Source organism: Caretta caretta, chromosome 4 (genome assembly GCF_965140235.1).
Source record: "Caretta caretta isolate rCarCar2 chromosome 4, rCarCar1.hap1, whole genome shotgun sequence".
Classification (NCBI taxonomy): domain Eukaryota; kingdom Metazoa; phylum Chordata; order Testudines; family Cheloniidae; genus Caretta; species Caretta caretta.
The window spans coordinates 41,264,040-41,286,987 of NC_134209.1; the positions used below are offsets into that span (position 1 = coordinate 41,264,040).

General features: G+C 39.6%; 1 protein-coding gene and 1 long non-coding RNA gene across 4 annotated transcripts in view; one reads left to right on the top strand and one right to left on the bottom strand.

Moving 5' to 3' along the window:
• NPNT (nephronectin) overlaps nucleotides 1-22,948 on the top strand; it is a 94,944-nt gene that overhangs the window by 69,095 nt on the left and 2,901 nt on the right. For all 3 annotated transcript variants that reach the window (XM_048846653.2, XM_048846650.2, XM_048846651.2), the window contains 3 exons: nucleotides 14,641-14,736; nucleotides 15,088-15,186; nucleotides 21,100-21,356. In XM_048846653.2, coding sequence (XP_048702610.2) covers nucleotides 14,641-14,736; nucleotides 15,088-15,186; nucleotides 21,100-21,356 — 452 coding nt within the window. The remainder of the gene's footprint in view (nucleotides 1-14,640; nucleotides 14,737-15,087; nucleotides 15,187-21,099; nucleotides 21,357-22,948) is intronic.
• LOC125635247 (uncharacterized) lies at nucleotides 4,183-22,290 on the bottom strand. The gene is made up of 3 exons (XR_007356187.2): nucleotides 21,949-22,290; nucleotides 21,798-21,848; nucleotides 4,183-6,537 (listed from the first exon to the last, which is right to left on the bottom strand). It is a non-coding gene; the product is annotated as an uncharacterized LOC125635247 (long non-coding RNA).

Genomic DNA, 22,948 nt, shown 5'->3' on the forward strand with positions numbered 1-22,948 from the left:
TATACAGTAGCTTCTAGGGGTGTGTTCTTTATGATTACACAGTGAAATATTTCATTCTTTAAATAAAGGATTTGTTTTTCTGGTAATATTTTATCTGCTGCAGGCAGTTTGACTGTTTTGTGGTGGAGAAAAAAATGAACTAGAAAGAATTAAGGAAGATAAAAAGTTGTTTCTGAACTACTCAAAGGATCTTTAAAACTGTTTTTCAAGGGTCATTTTAAAACCATCACTATAACTTGATCAGTCTAAGAAACTGAATCTTAAATATAAATGTTTTCTGTAAAAATAGTGTCAATTTAACATTCAGTAAGGTGATGGACCCAGCAAGTCAATGTTCTTATAGGTCCTTTCCATCTCTAATTGCTATGATCCTACATTACTAAAGTATACTTTGTATTTCTGATGACTGATTCTGATTGCCCACAAGAGCAAAGTCTATAGTTAGGTAATTTCTCAGCCTAGTAATGAGTAACAGACACATATTTAGGCTGGTACAAGCTGCAGGTAGCAAGGAGGAAACATCTTTAAAATGTTAAAAGTAATGTTATATAAAGCTGTATCTGCCACTCCTAATTTCCTCTGTGTTCTGTGTGCCTGGAGTGGTAATACTGTCCTTTGTTCATGACATGTTTGGGGTTTTGTTCAGATAATGAGTGTTCTGTAATGGGGGTAAAATGTTCCTTCAGGTAGCTTGCAGCCTTGAGAAACTAAATGACAATTCCTCTTATAGCTCCTACAAGATTGCAGTTCTATCAACCTTATTGAAAAGGCATATAGAATTTAATAGGGATGAAATAATTTGGTTTCTACAAAAATGGAATAGGGTTCTACAGATATTACTCTAAAAATCTATAGAATTCAGCAGTCAGTGATCTCCCGTCTACAGGGTTTTTTGAACCATCCTATAGAATTTTATAGCAGAAAGATAATTTTCTACTAAATTGTATAGGTCAGTTTAAAAAAAACCTATAAAATATATCGTTATCTACTAATTCTGTAGGATTTTTCTGTTTTGAGAAGTATGCTTTCATTTATGTAGAGATCAAAATATAGAGATTTGAATTCTGGCAGGTACAAACTGTTTTTAAGTTTGTTTGCTTTTTGAATGTGATCTTAAATTATTGTAGTTGCAAGGAACCTAAGGAAAAGAGATTATCTGCGGTGTGTATCATATTTTGTTCATGAGTGCTCAGGAGTAGCCATTAGTAGTTTGTGAAATATATACACAGCCTGAGATCAGTTGTTTATCCTTCAATACACTTCAGTACACAATACAGCCTGATTCTGAGAGGTGCTGTGCACCTGCTACTGTCATTGACTTCAATAGGCCATATTGGTACTCAGTTGCCCTCCATATCAAGCCCACAGATATGTGCTTTTTAGTCTCATGTTATCCCTTCTCTTCATCCCATATTAAATATTTATTTGATATACATAAAATAAAAGGTGTGAGCAAGATTCAAGATTCCATTTATGCCCTAGATGTTGACAATTTGTAGGGCACTCCTGGTGTAACCCTCAGCAGGCCTGCTTTGTTGTCATTTATTTTTTAAATTATTTGTTGTCAAGGTTCCTTCCCCACTCTGAACTCTAGGGTACAGATGTGAGGACCTACATGAAAAACCCCTAAGCTTATTTTTACCAGCTTAGGTTAAAACTTCCCCAAGGTACAAACTATTTTACCTTTTGCCCTTGGACTTTATTGCTGCCACCACCAAGTGTCTAACAAATATATAACAGGGAAAGAGCCAGCTCGGAAACGTCTTTCCCCCCCAAAATCCTCCCCAAACCCTACACCCCCTTTCCTGGGGAAGGCTTGATAAAAATCCTCACCAATTTGCATAAGTGAACACAGACCCAAACCCTTGGATCTTAAGAACAATGAGAAAAGCAATCCGGTTCTTAAAAGAAGAATTTTAATTGAAGAAAAAAAAGTAAAAGAATAACCTCTGAAAAACCAGGATGGTATATACCTTACAGGGTAATCAGATTCAAAATATAGAGAATCCCTCTAGGTAAAACCTTAAGTTAAAAAAGACACAAAAACAGGAATATCCATTCCATTCAGCACAGCTTATTTTATCAGCTATTTAAACAAAACAGAATCTAATGCATATCGAGCTAGATTACTTACTAAGTTCTAAGACTCCATTCCTTTTCTGTTCCCAGCAAAAGCATCACACAGACGGAGAGAGCCTTTGTTTCTCCCCCCGTCCAGCTTTGAAAGTATCTTGTCTCCTCATTGGTCTTTTTGGTCAGGTGCCAGTGAGGTTATCCTAGCTTCTTAACCCTTTACAGGTGAAAGGGTTTTTCTTCTGACCAGGAGGGATTTTAAAGCTGTTTACCCTTCCCTTTATATTTATGACATTTGTATTGTGATAGTACCCAGAATATGGTGGACACTGCCCCCATCCCCAGGCACTTATTAAGTGAGCATATTATAATGTTCACTCTGGAAGTGAAACCTGCAGTCACGGTTGGAAAACAGTTTCCAACACAGCTCTGTTTTTGTTGTTTGTTATTCAGTGAGCACTGTCTGTGTACTCAGCACTATGTAGCATACAGAAAGCCATGCCTGTTGCCCTCTCATGCCCTACTGCCACAGAGAGATTTCAGGTATGGAGAAGGAACAATGTCCTTGTATTTAAGGAGGGGATAGCGTGTAGCATATAGGAAGGAAGCAGTTATATTCCCTCACTTAGCACATTCAGAAAAGATGGCAATTCTCATGTATTTTCACGATACTGGCTTGCTTTGTTTATGTTCCCCAATATTGTTCCAGATTGAAAATGTACATAAGGGCTGCATTCATATATAGATGTTAGATTCCTACCATAGAGACATGTTTTTTTTGTCTATTTAGTGAAAAATTACAGTTGGTGAAAACTATCCTCCCTGTCAGCCCTGAATTCTCTCCCCGCTCCCCTCCTAAAGTTGAAGTCCCAGATGCTGCGCATTCTTTGCCATGTGTGTCAGCCACCTCCTATCCCCTTCCAATGTTCTATTTGTATGAACAGGCTCTCCACCCTTTTCTTGGCCTCAGTGCATCACATCACCCCATTGCACCAGCCTCATCATCCTTGGGATTAGTCAGGTCAGCACTGGAGCTCCCTTCCACAGCAGTTAGGTACCATGTTGGACGTTAGGATTTTTCCTAAGTGTACAGTACTGGTATGTATGTATTGTTAGAATGTCAGAGAAACAGCAAGAGTAGCTGTTTGGTGAGGAATTACCAGAGGAAAGGGCTTCACTGAAGCATTATACATAGCACAAAGGAGCTGCCAGCCTTGCTGACTTAACTAGTTGTACCCAGCTCTGCTCCCACCCCTGGCTGGTGCTGTAAATTACTGGGTAGCTTTAGAGCTTTGTTCCCACCTTCCTTTGTAATGCAAAGGCCAAGTTCAAAGTCAAGCTCAAGTTGTTCCTCCCCCTCCTTTTCTGAACCGCTGTCTGCTCCTTATCCCCTGTATCTTGCTTCCTTCTCCCTTTCTGTGATTTTGTTGTGGGCTCATACCCAAAAGTGGAGCATATAGCAGACTGAGCAGTATAGAGAGGTCACCTAAAGAAAGTGTTACAATCAGTTAAACACATTCTCAGTGTGCTCCCCAAATAGGCAGCTGCCTGTGGGTTACATCCCCATGTGGAATCCTCTGTGTCACCAGATCAGATCAGACACTGCCTGACCATATTCAAACCCAAATGCAACATCTCCTTCTTGGATAAGTGGCCCACCCTGGAAGTGACATCTCTCCAAGACTCACTCACAGTTGGACAAATGGGAGGGGGAGTGGGAAAGTAGATAAGGTAAGACAAGATGTAGAAACAGTCAAACAAAAATCTATACAGCATAATGAGAGCAAGGAAGAGATTGTGCAAATACTTCCCTTTAGGGTATGCATTTTTTAATTGTTTCATGGAGCTTAGATATTATGATGACAGGTGTTTTAGAAATGCCATAGATTAGATAGAGGTTCAGAGCTGCCCAGAATTTTGAGATAGTGCATGAGACAGCTGTGTAATGTTTAGGATATTGACATTTATTTCCTTCTTGTACAAAAGGAGAAGCAACATTCCAAAAGTGGATCAAAATCTGAATCTATTTCTAGATTAAAAAATTAACCAATCAGTCAATCAAAACCTTAACAACATCAGCTGAGAAGTTAACTAAAAAGTTATGGTCAAATAAACTCTTTATAAAAAGAAAAGGAGTACTTGTGGTACCTTAGAGACTAACAAATTTATTTGAGCATGAGCTTTCGTGAGCTACAGCTCAGAAGTGAATATTTTTGCGAATACAGACTAACATGGCTACTACTCTGAAACCTAAGCTCTTTATAATTTCTCTTCATTGCTAATTCCATTTGATATGGTATTGAAGTTTTAAAAACTTATAAACATCTTAAAATTTCCTGCTAAAGCTGTTTCTAACACTCCAGCAGATTTTCTGGTAAGCCACCCATGATTCACCTTGGCTAGCATCCATATGCTTAAGTCCTACCGATGACCGTGATTGATACCCATGTCTGGCAACAGAAGCTGTTCCTTTTGTAGTTGGCTCGCTGCTAGATGTCACCAGGGAAGAGTGAATTGCACTGAGGTCCCTGTCGCTCCCCAGGTGGGACCTGAGGGGGCATGAAAAAGATCAACTCTTGCACGCTTCATTGGCTCCACAGCAGCAATGCAGACATGTTGGAACCATCATTGTACACCTGGAAGGGGATGATTTGGTGGATGCTACTAAGGTCAGCCTCCTCACTGAATGTAATGCAGGACTGAACTGAGTGTAGTAAACTATTTCCAGGAACTGTGCTGGCTTTGTTAGACTAGTTCCTCCTCAGTACATGGCTGAGGGCTCACAATAATACTGCAGTGGGGCAGTCATAAAAAATGGGAAACAGGGAGATGTGGTGCTTTGTGGCACAGGCTAGGGGGCAGTACTGGGCATATTGTCCAATCCTGTTCTGTCTTTGTCTGATAGCAGCTTTTAAATTTGGACCTTCAGGCTGGTTTATTCCCTGGGGTGGGTAGCCATTGCTGATCGAGGGAGATTGTGACTTGGCTTTCTAGCTGTGCATGCACTACCTAAAGGGCTTGAGGAAGTAACTTCTTCAGTATAATGTCTCCTTGTTTCCAACAGTTAGTGCTGCAGCTGAATGATAGCTTAATGTTGCAAATGATGGCCCTTTCTGGGAGCTCAGCTGACCACCACCAAAAGGTGGGTGACGTTTTTGGTATATTATACTTGGATGGGAGGAAGGGGCTTCAGTAGGTGGCAGGATATGGGGCACACAGTAAAGGAGAGTGATGCCTCAGCACCATTTGACTATATCCAGCAATGAATTCATGGTGCCTCAGCATATTACTGATCAGATCAGCAAAGACAATGTGCCTGGTAATATTCTTGTAGAAAACAAACATACATTTCAGGTTGTTTTCTTTTTTTTCCCTTCATTTATTTTTCCTAAATCTATTCTCAGCCATGTCTCTGCTTCTCTGGCTTCCTGCCCCATACATGAGGTGAAATTCTCTGAAATATCCCTAGCAAAATGTCCCTGAATCCGTTGCTTAGCACGGTCATTCGGACCACTGTAATTTTCATTAGTCTACTAAATGATGACAGAGATCACCGACTGGTGTAGGTTAGACTGATATTTAGATAATGTGGTCGTTTTTTTGGAAAGGTTTTAGATTACTTTGGTATTTTACTCATTTACCAGTATTTACTACAGGACTAAAAAAGGACTATCTCACCGTCAGAAACAAAACAAGACAGTAGTTTGGGTTTTGTTCATGAACTTGCTATTCTTATCTTCTGAACCACTTTGTCAGATGAGGCAATGGCATCTGGCAGCAAGGTTAATCTTTTCCTGATATTGACACAGCGTGAATGAAAACTTGCTGGAATGTAGCACGGGGTTAATATTCAGCTATTTAGGATCTGATCCAGAGCCCACTGAAGTATGTAGGCATCTTTCCGTTGACTAAAATGGACTTTGGATAAGGCTCTTAATGAGCAGACTTTATTAGTTTTTAAGGTTGAGATTTTCAAAGCCACCTAAAAGATTTGGATATTCAATTCCCATTTTTATAAAAAAGCTTGTTTTATATTAATGAATTTTTGGGGCCCTCTTCTTAAGACTGAAAAGGCCTTAGAAGGTGCAGCAAGTATGGTTATGTAATCCTTTAATCTATTTAAATGAGACAGTGCTAAAGGTAATGAATGTAGACCCTCAGCCACTGATGTCAGTGGAGTTACATTATTTGGATTAGTTTGGCACAATTATTCTGATACCTTTTAAAAATGAGTTTGGCTTTATGTTTTTTATGAAAATAGATGTTTCATTGTTATGTGGCATCTGGAGCTGAGTCATAGGGCCTGAATCCTTTACATAATGGGTAAATCACATACTTCCAAAATTCTTCCATGCAATTTTCTGTTCACACCCGATTCTTTCAAGCTTGTGCTTGCTGTTCATGATGGTCTATCTGTGACTCATACTGATTGTATAGCCATTGTTCATCTTCTAGATCTGTTTGCTGAAAGAAAAGCAGTTCAATTTTTGAAGAGATTTAACAGGACATGTCTTGTCTTGTATAAACGTAGAATTGTTCAAAGTGCACGTCAATATAAGTAACAAGAGTTAGGTTAAAGAAGTTAGTGGACATTATACCTGCCTGAAGAATACAGAATTGGGCTCTACTTGAATTAGGGCCATGTTGCCCTCTCCTACGTATAATGGTACACAAGAATGGGAGAGACTGCAAGAGTTTTCCCAAAATCATCATGTTCCTCTCCACCCAAAAGCCTGCAGACCTTCCAGGCTCTCAAGAAATCTGCCAGAAGCACAAAGCTGTCCACGAAGAGACTCTCTGTCCCCCAGATGCTTGCTAATATGCAATACAGCTGCACTGCCAGTTATGACTACCAGCAGCTGCCACTGGAAACCCTCCGTAAAGAGTTTTGCTTAGCAGGGGGCGTTCCCTAAGCGAAAGTTAATGTGGCCTCAGGTCGCAGAATTTTAGGTAACACACCATGGGCAGGTAGGGTGGCTTGTGGTGGGGTAAGATGATGTACATCTCCTCCAGTCTGACCTCTGCCCCTTCCCCTCTCCCCCCTCCTGCCTCAACCCCAGACACACCAATCTCCTCTCCTGCTTGGAGCAAAATAGGAAGGTGCTGTCAAAGTGGTTCAGGGACCGAGGGCCATGATCTAGCCCCTGACTGTTTAGCTTTCTTTTAGCTATTTCTAATATATGTGAGCACTGGAGACCTCGTAACTGTTCCTCTTTTTATTTTTTAATTTTTTGAATTAAGAGTTTAACCACATTTAATTTGCTTTAAGTATGGAACTTTCATATCTATTTCTCAATTACATTTATTGGCAAATGGGAATTGCATGCATAATTGCTCCAGTATGGAATCAGCTACGTTTAAACTGCATTATATTTTATTATTATTAATAACGATATGAAGCTGTGCTTCAGTTCTCAATTTCTTTTTTGTTATTGAAATTGCCAAAAAACTGAGGTGGCCATAATCATGAATAACCCCAAAATATACTCACCATACCTCAGCTTCCCAAATTTAGCCATTGGTGAACAGATTAGAGAAGTAACAAGACTTTTTCAAGATTAAAAGGCAGCGTGAGAATCGGTCTTATGTATCTGGTAAAAAAAAATCTCCCCTCTCTTCCCATCCCTTTATGAAGAACTTTACTCAATAACTTGAGGAATGCTGTAAAATTAGTGTATTGGCTCACCCAACTATGTACTTCTACTACACAGCCTCCTTGAGAAATACCATTCAGTGTATATAGTTCATGGAATCTTCTAAGAAGAAGTCAAGTTTATATTTAACAATCTTATCTAGCAGTTGAAGTAAAGTGAAAACTACACTGATATGCTAAGTAAAGTACACACGAAAGGTTTGGAAAGCTGACAAGAAATAATTGTGGCAAATTCTTTCTCCCAGGATCTCCACTCAGCATACGTAGCGGTCTTAGGAAAGAAGAGTACACATGGACCATGTTAAGATTCCTGTGTCTTGTATGGTAGCTCCCTTGTTTGCTGGATATGAATGCACATTCCTTTCATTAGAGTGCAGCACTGAAAAGCATTTTTAAAGCATTCTCAAGGTCGTGAAATTAACATTAGGAGGGGTCTTTTGGAAGAAGTTTTGGAGAAATCTTTATCTGGGGCCCTAAATTATACATAGTTCTATTAAATTTGCTATACATGAATGTTCATGTCTATATGGTAAACAGGGACTGGAAGTGGAATTTCATTTAGTGACTTGGGGACCACTTTGCCCTGTAAAGCTAGAAAACCTGTGTTAGGGTCAGGAAACTATCATCTCACATGTGAGATTTCCTGCAATTCATTCTGCAAGTGGGGTGGGCAAAATGATAAGGGTCTCCATGTAGCAGGCAGTGGGCATGACTCTCCTAACCTCGGAAGGCACAAAGATCTGCCAGAATGTCCTACAGCTCTCAGGGCACCTGCATAACTCAGGGACATCAGAAAATACTCTCCATTCCCTCCCATGGGAACATGGCTATTGCAGAGTCTTACTGCCATGGACTGCTGGCCAGTCTCCCTAAACTGCTGCCCTGAGGTAGGGGGAGGAGGGGTTACAATGTGTGGAAGAAAAGCTGCAAAAGATAATGCTAACAGGGTGAACTTTGTTATGTTAAATGGTTACAGTTTATCAAAATAGGACAGGGAGTTCACCAATACTGGTCCTGGGTACTGATAGCATGGGATGAAGTGACACTGCATCATATTGGCTGATGGGGCAAGCTCAGGGAAGTGAATGGGAACAAGATAATAAATGTATCTGAAAAGAGAGAGTTTCCCTGAACTGACCCATTGCAATTGTAACCAACAATCAGCAGGTGCATAAGATCTAGAAGTTTGTAGGCAATGTGCTTGTATTCTCAAATCCCTCCCCACTATACATCCCTTTATAGAGTGCTAGGAAAGAAGAGGGAAATTACAGGGCCATTCAGTTGCCCTTGGATTCTGGCTAGCAGAGGAAAGATGGTAGGGTGATAAGAACATATTGGGTCAGACAAAATCATACATTGAGTCCAATATCCTGTCTTCTGACAGTGGCCGACGCCAGATGCTTCAGAGGGAGTGAACAGAACAGAGCAATGTATTGAGTGATCCATCCTCTGTCGTCCACTCTCAGCTTCTGGCAATCAGAGGCTGGGGTTGTGTCCCTGACCATCTTGACTAATAGCCATTGATGGACCTATTCTGCATGAATTTATCTAACTCTTTTTTTGAACCCAGTTATACCTTTGGCCTTCACAACATCCCCCTGGTAATAGTTCTACAAGTTTACTGTGCGCTTCGTGAAGTACCTCCTTATGGCTGTTTTAAACCTGCTGCCTATTAATTCATTGTGTGACCCCTGCTTCATGTGTATGTAATGGGGTAAATATACTTCTTTATTCACTTGCTCCACACCATTCATAATTTATTGACCTCTATTATATTCCCCCTTAGTCAGCTCTTTTTCAAGCTGAAAAGTCCCAGTCTTTTTTAATCTCTCCTCCTATGGAAACGCTCATGGAAAATTTCTCTTATAAGATGTCAGTGCTGCTCCATCCACTGGTGTGAAGCCCAATGAACTTCCAAGACAGGCCCCAGCTCCTGAGTCTGAATAGCACATAAAATGGATCTCTGGCTGCCAAAGCAAATTTGCAGTTTTTATTCAATTGCATTTTCTTGAAAATTTATTTTTCACTATTTATCCAACTCTAGTTCTATACTACTTTGTCACTGGACTTTCAGCAGACTCCCTCTTTGATAGTTAGTTATTCTGTTTTATTTCATTTAAAAACACTTCTGTGGTATCTTTCAAACTGATTCACTTCTGATTGTAATGCTCTGTGTAGCGATTAGAATTTTTTAATACAAATTCTTAAAAATCCTTAATGGGAATTTTACTGCCAATTGATAAGTCCCTGATTCAACAAAAATCCATCACACTAGTCACATGCTTCAAGTTAGGCAGGTGCTTAAACACCTAACTGAAATGGATCTTAAACCTTTTGTGTAGGCATTACTGCTAAACTTGCCTATCTGAGAGACCATCTCTTTCCCGGTGTCCTACTGCCATAGCTCCAGTAGGAAGAGGAGTTCAAGCTGGATCACCCTCATTATAAAAGAAGAGCAGGGTATTCTCAGTGAGGGCCCCAGGACTCTGAAACTTGCTCCCCTCTTTGGTCTGAAATAGCCTGTACTCAATAACATGGGCATGCTGCAAATGCCATTTGTTGGATAGGGTTTTGGGGAAGGAGTAGGTCTTTGTTCACAACAGGGGCTCAGAGTCTTTTCTGGAGCTTTTCCATTTTGGTTTGTTGGCTTGCTGAGGTTAATGATTATCTCCATTTGTATATTAGACTTACACTAACCACGCAATAGCATAAATATTAACTATTTTCAGGGTATGTAGAGCTTTTATATGGGCTTTTTTGTAATGTTAAAGCTAAAGAAAATTAATGTATAAGCAAAACAGACGTTAAAAACAAAATAGCGAAAACTATTATTAAAAATGATGTATTGCGCTATAGATGAAAAGGCCAAATTCTAATACTCTTACTTACACTATACCTTGCTCTGCAAACGGTCACACTGAAGTCATTGGGACTATTTGTGGAGGAGGTGCTATTCAACATGAGTGAGAGTATAAGAACATGACCTACATTACTTTACAAATGGACAGACACATTCCTAATGCTAAAGAATTTACAATGGAAGAAAATAATAAGAAAAATAACTGTTCTTAAAGATGACCGAAATATAAAGGAAAATATCCAGTTTACTGCAGATTTTTTTTTAACCTTTTGTTTGATTAATAGACAAGGTGGGTGAGGTAATATCTTTTATTGGACCAACTTCTGTTGGTGAGAGAGACAAGCTTAAGTGCTTACACAGAGCTCTTCTTCAGACCTGGGAAAGGTACTCAGAGTGTCACAGCTAAATACAAGGTGGAACAGATTGATTAGCATAAGGAGTTAACATGTTGCAAGTGACCATTCAAGGTGAAGTGGGCAGCTGACACCTCTGCAGTCACAAAAGAAAGGTGAGTTAGTGGGTTCTAGGAATTTGTAATGAGCCATAAATCTAGTGTCTTTATTGAGTTCATGATTTTTAGTGTATAACAAAATTATGAATTTACACTCCCAGGGCTGTCTTTTGAAGGTGTTGTGCAGGTTTCCTTTGAAGATGAGGACTGAGAGGTCAGATATGGTGTGATTGTTTTGTGAAAAGTATTTGTCCACAAGTGATATGGTGTTTTTGTCTTTTATTTTTCTGTGAGAGTTCATTCAAGAGTGTAGTGATTGTCTCATTTCACCCACACAGTTGTTACTGGGCCATTTATTGCACTAGATGAGGTATATCACCTGTGATCGGTATGTATAGAACCCATGTGTTGTGATCGATCATCGTAATCGTGGAGATATGTCTGCAGGTTTTATGTCTCTTTTTATAGCAGGGTCTAGTGCCCCCTTGAGTTCGTGGGTCCTGGTGCGTGCGGAGCTTGCTTGATTATTAACATACATGAATGTTGCGTACAAGGATTAAAAATATCTTATTCATAACATGTAATTTGTTACCGTTAAAGGACGTATTTGTGTTTGGTCAAGCTCTTATCATTACCTGGTTATTTTGTTCAAATTCCAAAAGTTGTAATCATATATTATAAAAACTATTTGATCCTGATTTAAGATTCTGTTTATATTACGGAGTGTTTTCCAGTTCCCTGGATTTGACAGGTTAGAGTACACATTCAACAGTGTTATTTACACATTGCTTCCAGTGCAAAAAAGACTCTGGATAAAAAGTGTTTTCTTCCTCAGTTTGGGTGTGATTTAATAGAAATAACCATATTAATTTCTGGTCAGAATCTTAAATCACCTAAATTTATCTTTATTTTCAGTCATCTAAAAAGCCTATTGGTACAGTTTAGAAGTTATTTTAAAACTGAATTGCGAGCATGCATCTTGTTCTTATTTTATGTTTTGATGGCATGAATAATTAAATAAAACCATAAATATTCTAAGCACCACAGGGAGCTTTAATATCTGAGGACAAGTCTGAAATGCATTGCTACTGTCATCAATGATGTGCTATATGTGTGGCTGGAAGAGGAATTTTCAATTCAGCTGTAACGAGTGCAATAATCTAGTTAGCTACAGCTTACAGCTGTCCTTCAGACACAACATTTGTGTACTGTATCTGGAGACCTAAATTTGGCACACAGATGTGGTTAGAAGAATGCTACAGAATATCTTGAGTCAAGGCAGCACTGAGAACCTTTAGTATAATAAGGGTCCCTGGAACTGTCTGGAATTTCAAGGTCAGTGTATTTAAGTGGCAGTATAAGTAAGTAACAGTCATTGCAGCCATTCTATATTCTGCAAATATGAATCCCTCCAGGGCCTTTTTAATTTCAAGGAGTCCTGTCTTTTACAAGTTTCATAGTCAAAGAATCCCTCATGGGCAAAGGCATTATTTCCTTTCTGTGTAGTTGTTACACAGCTGAGCGCAGCAACTGGGGCACAGAGCCTGTATTATAGCGACAGCTATGTTTATGGTTGAATTCCAGCTTCCATTCTAAACTCCCCCTTTTTAACTGCTCCTAACTTTCTCACACACATCTCTTTATGGCTGAAATTATCAATGCTCTCTGCCCAGATATTTTTTTGGAAAGTTTCAGAAAAATACCTCTCGCCATTTTTGAGTCCTTCATGCCGGGGGAAGAGGGGAAGTCAATGAGGCATTTGGCTCTAGAGCAGTGGAGAGTCAGGTAACTGGAGGAGATAGGACAAGGGTGTAGTGAAGGCAAAGAGTATGGCAGGGGTTGAGATGTGCATAAAATGAGACACAAGGGTGATGCAGGAACGGATATCCCGAGTTCCTACGATTCACACTGTAGTGACATCTGTTACCTGACCATTGTGAGTGTCTTGCCAGGTGTGCAGACTGGAGCTGCACTCTCTCTCCTGCTCCAGTTGTGCTGGAAGTCCTTAAGCAGGAAGGCTGCCTGCCTATCCCGCCCCTTCTCTCTCCCTTGTGCCTGAGGATGAGACCTGGAGACATTTGGCTCATGCTGCCTTGCAGTGTTTGAGAAAACAGAGGCAAATGGCACATTAAAGAGAAATGTGTGGCACTTGGGAGGCCTGTGATTATAATTTGTATTGTAGTAGAGCAGAGACCAGTGCCCCATGACAGGTACTGTACAAACACAGAATAGGCAGTCCCCACCCCCAAAGAACTTAGTCTGACACTTAATATTCTTTAGTGAGGCCTTGCAACATCCTTATTGGGTAGGCAAAATAAAATGTGGAGAGGATAAGTGACTTGTCCAAGATCACAAAGCAAGGCAGTGGTATTGGGGTCAGTGTTCAGAGGGGTTCTGGTGCTCCTGGCTGGGGGTTAATCCTTCTTCCCTCCTCCTCCTCCTCCCAGGTGCACATGGTACTTAGCTCTCAGGGTTGGGAAGCACCAAATCAAGAGGTTGTGACATCGTCCTTTGGAAATGCCACATCTCCTGCATTGGAACTGAATGATATGCAGCCTTGGGAAAGGGAGGAGAGGAGGCTAAGGAGGTCCTCGGCGACTGGGTGATGGGTGGGAGGAGCTACCTCCTTAGCCACCCATCACCCAGTCCCAGAGCTACCTCCTTAGCCTCCTCTCCTCCCTTTTGCCAGATTGCACATCATTCAGTTCCCCAGGCAGCAGCAGTGGGGGAGAGGGACTGGGAGCAAGTTGCTATGTTACTTATTTGTCCAGTGTTCCTCAATGTCCCATTCTTGAGCAGTACTCAGCATGTGTATTAAGTGAAATTCTGGTAAATAGAAGACCTGGCTCTATTATTTTGCTACATTAAACTAGGTTTTTGCATAGAATAAATTTAACCAATAGTGCAAAGGAGGACAAAAAGCACAGAGGCAGAAGCCTGGATTTTTTGGTAGATTTACTCAACTGAAATACGTTTAAAACAAACATCTGACTTCACATTTTCTCTTTTGCATGCTCAATTATCTCTTCAGATTACTGTTTGATCCTCGAGGCAGCAGTATTGTAAACCGTATCACCTATTCCAAAATATAATCCTGATCTTCATCATTTAGGGATTGTCAAATTTTATTCTAATCTTTTGTAGTGAGATGGTTCAATGTCTAATTGTGTGTTTCTAAATGCTAGTCAGGTGCATGGAGTATTATTGCAGATTCTCACATGTGTGACATCAGACTCCCCTTACCATCAGTGAAAGTTGGATCCAGAACCTTTGAGACGCTGACTTGGTGCTGATGATGCTTTAGCAGAGAGTACATTTGATTGTTTTATTTATTTGAAAATGTATTTGCAGAGAAAATCCTATTTTAAGGACAAAATTTTTTTTGAATCACCTTTTACAGAGCTCAGATAAATGTTCCAGCATAAATCACTGAGGCGGGAAGTTTATGAATCTTCATGTGAAATGTAATTAAATATAATGAATTCATCAAGAAGAGCCTAAGCCTGAGGCTTTCTCTCTGCCTTTAATAAAAGATAAGGAAGTAGGTCATTGACTACTTTTATCTACCTCATTCATTTCCTTAAAAATTACTTTCTCTTACAGTACCACGACAGCCTGGAGTGAGCAATAATCTATTTGAAATATTTGAAATTGAAAGAGGGATTAGTGCGGATGAGGATGAAGCGAACGATGATCCAGGTACTTATCAAGTTTTCTATTCAGGATAGAGTTTTGCAGGATACCTGCATATCAGCTGTTTTTATACCATCTGTGTTTTAACTTTGTCCCGTCAACTAATTGGTCTCATTCTTTTTACAAACATGGATTTTATTAACACAGGTTTGTGCTCTAAATAGTATCTTAAGTGATACTGTTATTTGCCTAGTACTTGTTAATATTGCTGGAGCTTCTTTTTGCATGGCTCAATATATTGCACTTTATTTTTTGTAAGGCTTGTAAATTCTATCCAGTCAAAAAGTGGGTCAGTCGTCCACCAGCCCTAAGGATCAAGAACTGTTATGATGTGTCTTTCTGGTCTGTTTTTTGCAGGTATCCTGGTGCACAGCTGTAACTTTGATAGTGGTCTGTGTGGATGGATCAAAGATAAAGATGATGATTTGCACTGGGAACCATTTAGAGATCCATCAGGTAGAATAACTTTGTCTAGTCACACCTGTTTTAGTTTAAGAACCCAAGCTTGCTCCCTTTGAAGTTGGTGACAGAGCTCCCATTACATTTAATCTGAGCAGAAGGAAATTCTCAAAACTTTGCTAATTTACAGTAGTTTAAGAAATGGCCTACAACTCAATGGTTTTAGGACCTGCTTCTGCTCACATTAAATGTAGGGGGGGAGGCTGCTACCAAAATTTAATGGAACTACACCAACATATTTCAACTGGGGAGCTGGCTCTTTGTTAGCCTGTATCCTTTAAATAGGAATGTTTATGAAGGAACAGTAAAGTGTTTTCCCTATTCAGTTAAGGAGGAAAGAATAGAACTTAGAATGTGGCCCAATTTATTTTATCCTATTTGAAGTAAAATTTATAGTTCGAAGGTATGAGGAGATATTTTTAAAATTGCCATTCCACCATAATTATTTGTATGGTAATACTAAAATTGTGGGCAAAGCTGGAAATAATTTTGGCTCTACTGTACAAAGCTCTGTTTCTACCTTAACATTCCCAAGTCAGAGCAAAGTTTACAGAAATCCAGTATAAAATATTACAAAAGTATGTACACAAGAAAACTGTTTTAGTAAAAAGGGAAGGAGGGTAGATTTTTACTATATATGATTTTTCAAAATCTGCAGCGTACATCTTGGGTAGCAAAAAGGGACCTTGGAATATTGAGCTGAATGGAACAAAAAAGGGCACTAATGAACCATGTCACAAATCACAGGCTCTTTCTGGATCCCAATTAGTATTCACTCAGGGCAGTGAACCATGGCATACTGACACACCTCAGAGAATCTGCTCTCTTTACAAAAAGAATACAGTGAGTTTAGACAAAAAAACAAGGCTGGAAGCTAGTCAATTTTTGCCACCAAATCTGTCTCCACATAGTATTGAGAGCTATACGGTGAAATTCTGTTTTAAACATACAGTCCTGAACATGCCTTCCCCTTCAGCCCTCTCACCAAAGGGATGGAGATTAAACACACTCCTTTAGCTCTCCATTAGACCCTATGGGATTACATCATAGACAGAATGCCTTGTGATTGGATTGTAGACACTGAAAAGAAATGCATTCCCCAGTTGTAAAATACTATGAGTTAAATCATAGCCTCAGTGTGGGTGGGAGGGTGCAGGAAGTCCTTTCCTCCAGCACTACAATAGAGGCATCCTCATCTGATGGAGTCAGGCCAGGGCCATCATCCTTGAAGGGTGGCTGCACTGGGGGCAGTACTGATTAAAACTGTTCAACAGTTGTAGCAAGGAGCATGATCTCCACACTTCCCCTCCAGGCTTGTATTGGTATTATGCCTTCCAGACACTTTATATGGTGCCCCTAAGCACTACTCTTTTCTCATGTGGCTCCGAAAAGACATAATTTAGCATGACATACAGATAAGGTTTAAGATGCTTGTGTCCTCGAACAAAGTGTGGCCTACAATGAGTTTTTGATTATAAAGTGCATGAATTTTGTTTACTCAAGGGTTGTTTTGAAAAGCATCAGTTTAAAAAATATCACTTGGCTAGCTGGCTAGAACTCTTATACTTTTTTTTTTTTTTTTTTTTACCAGTTACATTCTATGTTCCCCAGCTTCATACACATACACTGCTGCTACTTATAGACTGTTAAAACCAACCAAACAAAACCCCAGTTATTTCACAGATTTATTCTTGCAACTGGCCAATTGTTTGTTGGCTTTCAAAAGCCCTGATATTTAGTTGTTTTTTTAAAGTGGTTTGCCAAAAGCTGCATTTTAAAGGTGCTATGCTATTTCTTCAGGTTTACCTTGTATGTAGAAAACAGGTGAAGGTCTACACACACACTCTATGAAGTTAATTATCATAGAATGTCAGGAGGTCATCTAGTCTAACTCCCTGCTCAAAGCAGGACCAATCCCCAACTAAATCATCCCAGCCAGGGCTTTGTCAAGCCTGACCTTAAAAATATCTAAGGAAGGAGATTCCACCACCTTCCTAGTGAAAAAGTTTTTCCTAATATCCAACCTAAACCTACCCCACTGCAACTTGAGACCATTACTCCTCGTTCTGTCATCTGCTACCACAGTCTAGATCCATCCTCTTTAGAACCCCCTTTCAGGTAGTTGAAAGTAACTATCAAATCCCCCCTCATTCTTCTCTTCTGCAGACTAAACAATCCCAGTTCCCTCAGCCTTTCCTCATAAGTCATGTGTTCCAGTCCCCTAATCATTTCTGTTGCCCTCTGCTGGACGCTTTCCAATTTTTTCACATCCTTCTTGTAGTGTGGGGCCCAAAACTGGACACAGTACTCCACATGAGGCCTCACCAATGTTGAATAGAGGGGAAAGATCATGTCCCTCGATCTGCTTGCAATGCCCCTACTTATACAGCCCAAAATGCCACTGGCCTTCTTGGCAACGAGGGCACACTGTCAACTCATATCCAGCTTTTCGTTCACTGTAACCCCTAGGTCCTTTTCTGCAGAACTGCTGCCTAGCCATTCGGTCCCTAGTCTGTAGCGGTGCATGGGATTCTTCCGTCCTAAGTGCAGGACTCTGCACTTTTCCTTGTTGAACCTCATCAGATTTCTTTTGGCCCAATCCCTATTGTCGAGGTCGCTCTGTATCCTATCCCTACCCTCCAGCGTATCTACCTCTCCTCCCAGTTTAGTGTCATCTGCAGACTTGCTGAGGGTGCAGTCCATGCCATCCTCCAGATCATTAATGAAGATATTGAACAAAACCGGCCCCAGGACCAACCCTTGGGGCACTCTGCTTGATACCGGCTGCCAACTAGACATGGAGCCATTGATCACTACCCATTGAGCCCGACAATCTAGCCAACTTTCTATCCATCTTATAGTCCATTCATCCAGCCCATACTACTTTAACTTGCTGGCAAGAATACTGTGAGAGACCGTGTCAAAAGCTTTGCTAAAGTCAAGGAATAACACGTCTACTGCTTTCCCCTCATCCACAGAGCCAGTTATCTCGTCATAATTAAATGTTTTCCTACTGATTTAGATAAATCTGTGCAACTCTCTAGAGTGGATGCAGTTCTACTGGTTTAAAGTGTTTGTACTAATATAATAAGCACCTTTATCCTGGTATAACTGTGTCCATGCTAGACAGTCATACTGAACTAACAGAAATTTTTCTACCAATTTTATTGTACAGTTCCAAAAACGATATGTAGACAAAGCATAGCATTTTTTTAAGTAGAGTGTACTGCATGACTGTTCCTGTCTGAATAGCCAATTCAGCAATGCATTTAAGCATGTGATTTGTCTCATAGAAGTCAATGGAATTCAGGCAGATGCTTAACTTTAAACATATGCTTAAATGCTTTGCTGAAGATTATAGACTTTTTTTCTTGTAATTCAATTGTTTGCTTTGTTTTGGCACATCGTTAAAATCACATTCATATTTTCTTGCAAAGAAATGATTTTTAAAGAAAATCATTATAGCTTTGCTTAGAACAAACATTTATGCAACATTAATGATCAAACTCAACAAGAAACATTCAAGTCTAGTTTGACTAAAACTGCGACTAAACTTCATAGTAAAAGGTTGAACTATTATAATTAAGTAAATTCTGTATATCTCTACAATATGGAAAAAATAGTAAATCATAAATGTTCCATGAAATCTGAGCTGTTGAAGTCTGAGAGCCTGAAAATGCTAAGACCTTTAAAGTGAATTTTGACATTCTGCTGTGATATCAAAGCTGTTTGTTTTATGGTTAGAACATGGAGTTCTCAGTTGGATATTATTGTTTTGTAATTTTTTTCTAGTAATTTCAGATTTGTAAAAAAATTGTGTTCCCTCCCCCTACCCTAGGGTCCCATTCCAACTTTGAAACCCTGCTCTAGCTTTAATCAGTTCAAATTTTTTTAAAAAATCCTCTTGGTATGGTTATGGGATTTTTAGAAGAGCTAAAATCTCATTTATCACAGTTTAGCAGTCTACATAAAAAGGAGCACTAGAAGAATTTGTTGGGATTACATGTTTGATTTTGGCTTTTACAAATGTCCTGCCATGAGGTCTTCTAGTTTTCATTTATTGCATTATATTTATGTGCAGGTATCTCTCACTAAAGGAATGGGGATATTAATGGGTTTTTGAATGACGTTTGTGACGGGTTGGGTCACAGAAACCACCTTCGGACTGCCACTTTATGTGCGGAGACTACCTCTACGCCTGTTTTCCCTGGCAGCTTGGGACTTCGGTGCCCTGCCTGGTTGTGCCAGACATGCTAGCCTGCTTCAAACACAGACCCAGGTCTGAACCACATCCTCCAAAAGCTGAAGCTTAACTGAAAACAGTTTAAGAAGTGCTCCTGTCTCCAACACCCAGATACCCAGTTCCCAATGGAATCCAAACCCCAAATAAATCAGTTTTACTCTATATAAAGCTTATACAGGGTAAACTCATAAATTGTTCACCCTTTATGACACTGACAGATATATGCACAGCTGTTTGCTCCCCCAAAAATTAATTACTTGCTCTGGGTTAATTAATAAGCAAAACGTGATTTTATTAAATATAAAAAGTAGGATTTAAGTGGTTCCAAGTAATAACAGACAGAACAAAGTAAATCAAAAACCCACAAGTCTAAGCCTAATACAGTAGGAAACTAAATGCAGGTAAATCTCACCCTCAGAGATGTTCCAATAAGCTTCTTTTACAGGCTAGACTGAAGACAAAATGGAGGGATTTCCAGGGGCTTATATAGTCTCGCTCTCATGAGTGGAAACCCCTCTCTCCCCCTGTGTAGAATCACAGCTACAAGATGGAGTTTTGGAGTCACATGGGCAAATCACATGTCCATGCACGACTCAGATCTCTACAGCCCGACGCCATTGCCCACATTAGTCTGAACGTTCCCAGGAAAGTTCAGATGTGGATTGGTGTCTATCAAGGTCCATTGTTAGCTAAGTACTCCCAATTACTTGAATAACACCTTCACACTATGTTGATCAAGTGCTGCCTTAGGTGCTTCCTACAGCAAACACTTTAAATACAAGCATAGAGCCAACGCTCATAACTTCAGCTATAAAAATGATACATGCATACAAATAGGATGAATACATTCAGTAGAACATAACCTTTGCAAAGATGTGTTACATGGCATATCTAGCAAAAAACATATTCCAATTATGCCATATTTACACTCAAACATATTTCTATAAAGCATTATGGGGTGCAATGTCACAACGTTCACATGAACAGTATCATTCTAACAGAAGACTCACCGGAGAGTGCAATGAGACTTAGGCTACTCAATGCCTAAGTCATCTCTGAAAATGGGACTTGAGATTTTTCAAAAATTTTACCGTTTGTTCATAATGTAAATGTATTAATGACAGGTTTCAGAGTAGCAGCCCTGTTAGTCTGTATCCGCAAAAAGAAAAGGAGTACTTATGGCACCCTAGAGATTAACAAATTTATTTGAGCATAAGCTTTTGTGAGCTGCATGCATCCGATGAAGTGAGCTGTCGCTCATGAAAGCTTATGCTCAAATAAATGTGTTAGTCTCTAAGGTGCCAAAATTACTCCTTTTCTTTTTATGTATTAGTGAGAATGCCTAAAACTTGTCATTTCATAACTGCTATCTAGAATAATATTTAGGAGGCTTAGTTTATCGTTAAGGCTTCTGAGTGAAATTTCCTATGCAGCAGTGTTGTCAAAGAGTCAATGACTTGTAACGGAAATTTAAATCTCCTCTACCACAGCTAATGCAGCACAGCAACACATTTGCAACAGTGATTTCTAAGAAGTCCTGGAGTTTGAAATCCCTAAGAGACAGGAATTTGCAAGATTCATGGCACATCAAATACATGCATCTTTGTACGTGAAGGGTACTGACCTCGCTTGGAAACATTTAAAAAGAGCTGCCTTTTCTTTTGCAGGTGGACAGTATGTGACTATCTCTGAACCCAAAGGCAAAGAGGGAAAAGGAGCACGTTTGGTCTTGCCACTTGGCCAGTTAGGTCATTCAGGGGACTTGTGTCTGTCCTTTAGGCATAAGATATCTGGACTACACTCTGGTCTACTCCAAGTGTTTTTAAGAAAAAATGGTGCTCATGGACCAGCGGTTTGGGGAAGAAATGGTGGCCACGGCTGGAGACAAACGCAAATAACTTTGCAAGACTCAGGCATCAAAAGTGTAAGTATAGCTGTCTATACAGTTTTCAATATAAGAGGTTGAAGCATTGGGCTAGCATCTCCTAGGTCTAGTATCAGCCTATGTTTTATTTCTAAATAAAAGGGGCCCAATTCATGTCTGACAGTGGAGTCACACCAGGGACATATTTTTCCTCCATCATATGTAAAAATACTAATTACCAATATAAAATATTCCGCCTGACTAAAAACTAAACAAATATAGGAGGTCACTAGAACTTGTGAACAAGGACGACAGCACCTAGAGATGGATTTATAAACACCCGCTCCTTTTCTCCTTATTCTTTTAAAAATAGTCTATAGGCTCTCAGAATAAGGCGACATCACAGCTCAGCAAACAGCCCCTTTATCACAGAAACTCCAACAACAAGATGCATTTGCAAGATAGCTGATATTTTAAAATATGAGTAATGATTTTCAGTACCCTAGTTTTTGGATGCCCATCTTGACAGCCCTATGGGCTCTCCGACGCTTTCTGAAAAAAAAAAAAAAGGTCTTTTTAAGGTGCCTCCAGTGGGCATCTAAAACTATTTGTTGTTTCTGAAAATTTAAGCCAATATATCCAATATACATACTGTCTTTTTGCTTGAACTTCCCTCATTAATCCAAAAGGCCTAAAGGGAATGTAGTAAACACCAGAATTATTTTACAGAATTGATAGTAGATCATGCTTTTGTATTGACTTTTTCTACATCAGTAATAAAGTCTGATTGTAGTAAAATATTGCAAAATCCTACATGAATTTATCTAAATTCTAGTTTTGACAGGGTCACTGTGTACATATCCTGTTGTTGGTTTTTTTTTAAGGAGCATGCATGTGTCAGGTTCTCCCATCTAAGGAGGGAATCTTGCTGGAATGTTTGATTAATTTTCAGACCATGGACAAAATAACGTTTGCTCATGTTAAAACAGTTCAGTCTTTGAGTGCAGCCGTGCAGGTGATAGATACTAGTGATTGTGGATGGATTAAAATAAACAGGCTCAGGTAGAGTTTAGTACCAGTTTGGCTTTAGGGAACATTCTACAGCATATTATTCTGCCATGGTCCTCTCACCTTATAGTCTCTTCTTCATCCTACTTTAAATTTGTTGAGCTCTCCCTCATTCAAACTAGGTGCATTTTTAGTTTAAAACACAGATACGCAGCATTTGCTACATCACGTTGTAGGAAGCCTTAGATTAGCACATTTTTGCAGAAGCTTGGAACATGTTATACAGGGGATACTATTTCTAGATCCAGCTTATAATACATCCAGTGTTCAAACTGATCAATTTGCGATGTGGAAGGGAAAATGTTTTCAAAATACTACAAAAAATAAAATGGCTCTTTAGAGGTATCTTTAAAGCAATGGATTAGATATATTTAAATCATTCCTTCCAGTAAAGAGAAGGATCACTATCTTTGGAGACAGAGATTCCTCCCTGAACACTGCTTCCATCAGTAGAGTAAGTACACTTCTATAGATCACTGGAAGTGTTTTATCCATTACAAATACCAACATCCAGGGATATGTCTCTAAGTTCCCTGAGGCTAGGACTGACCATGCTCTTGCTGGGACCCTTCAGAACAGGTAGC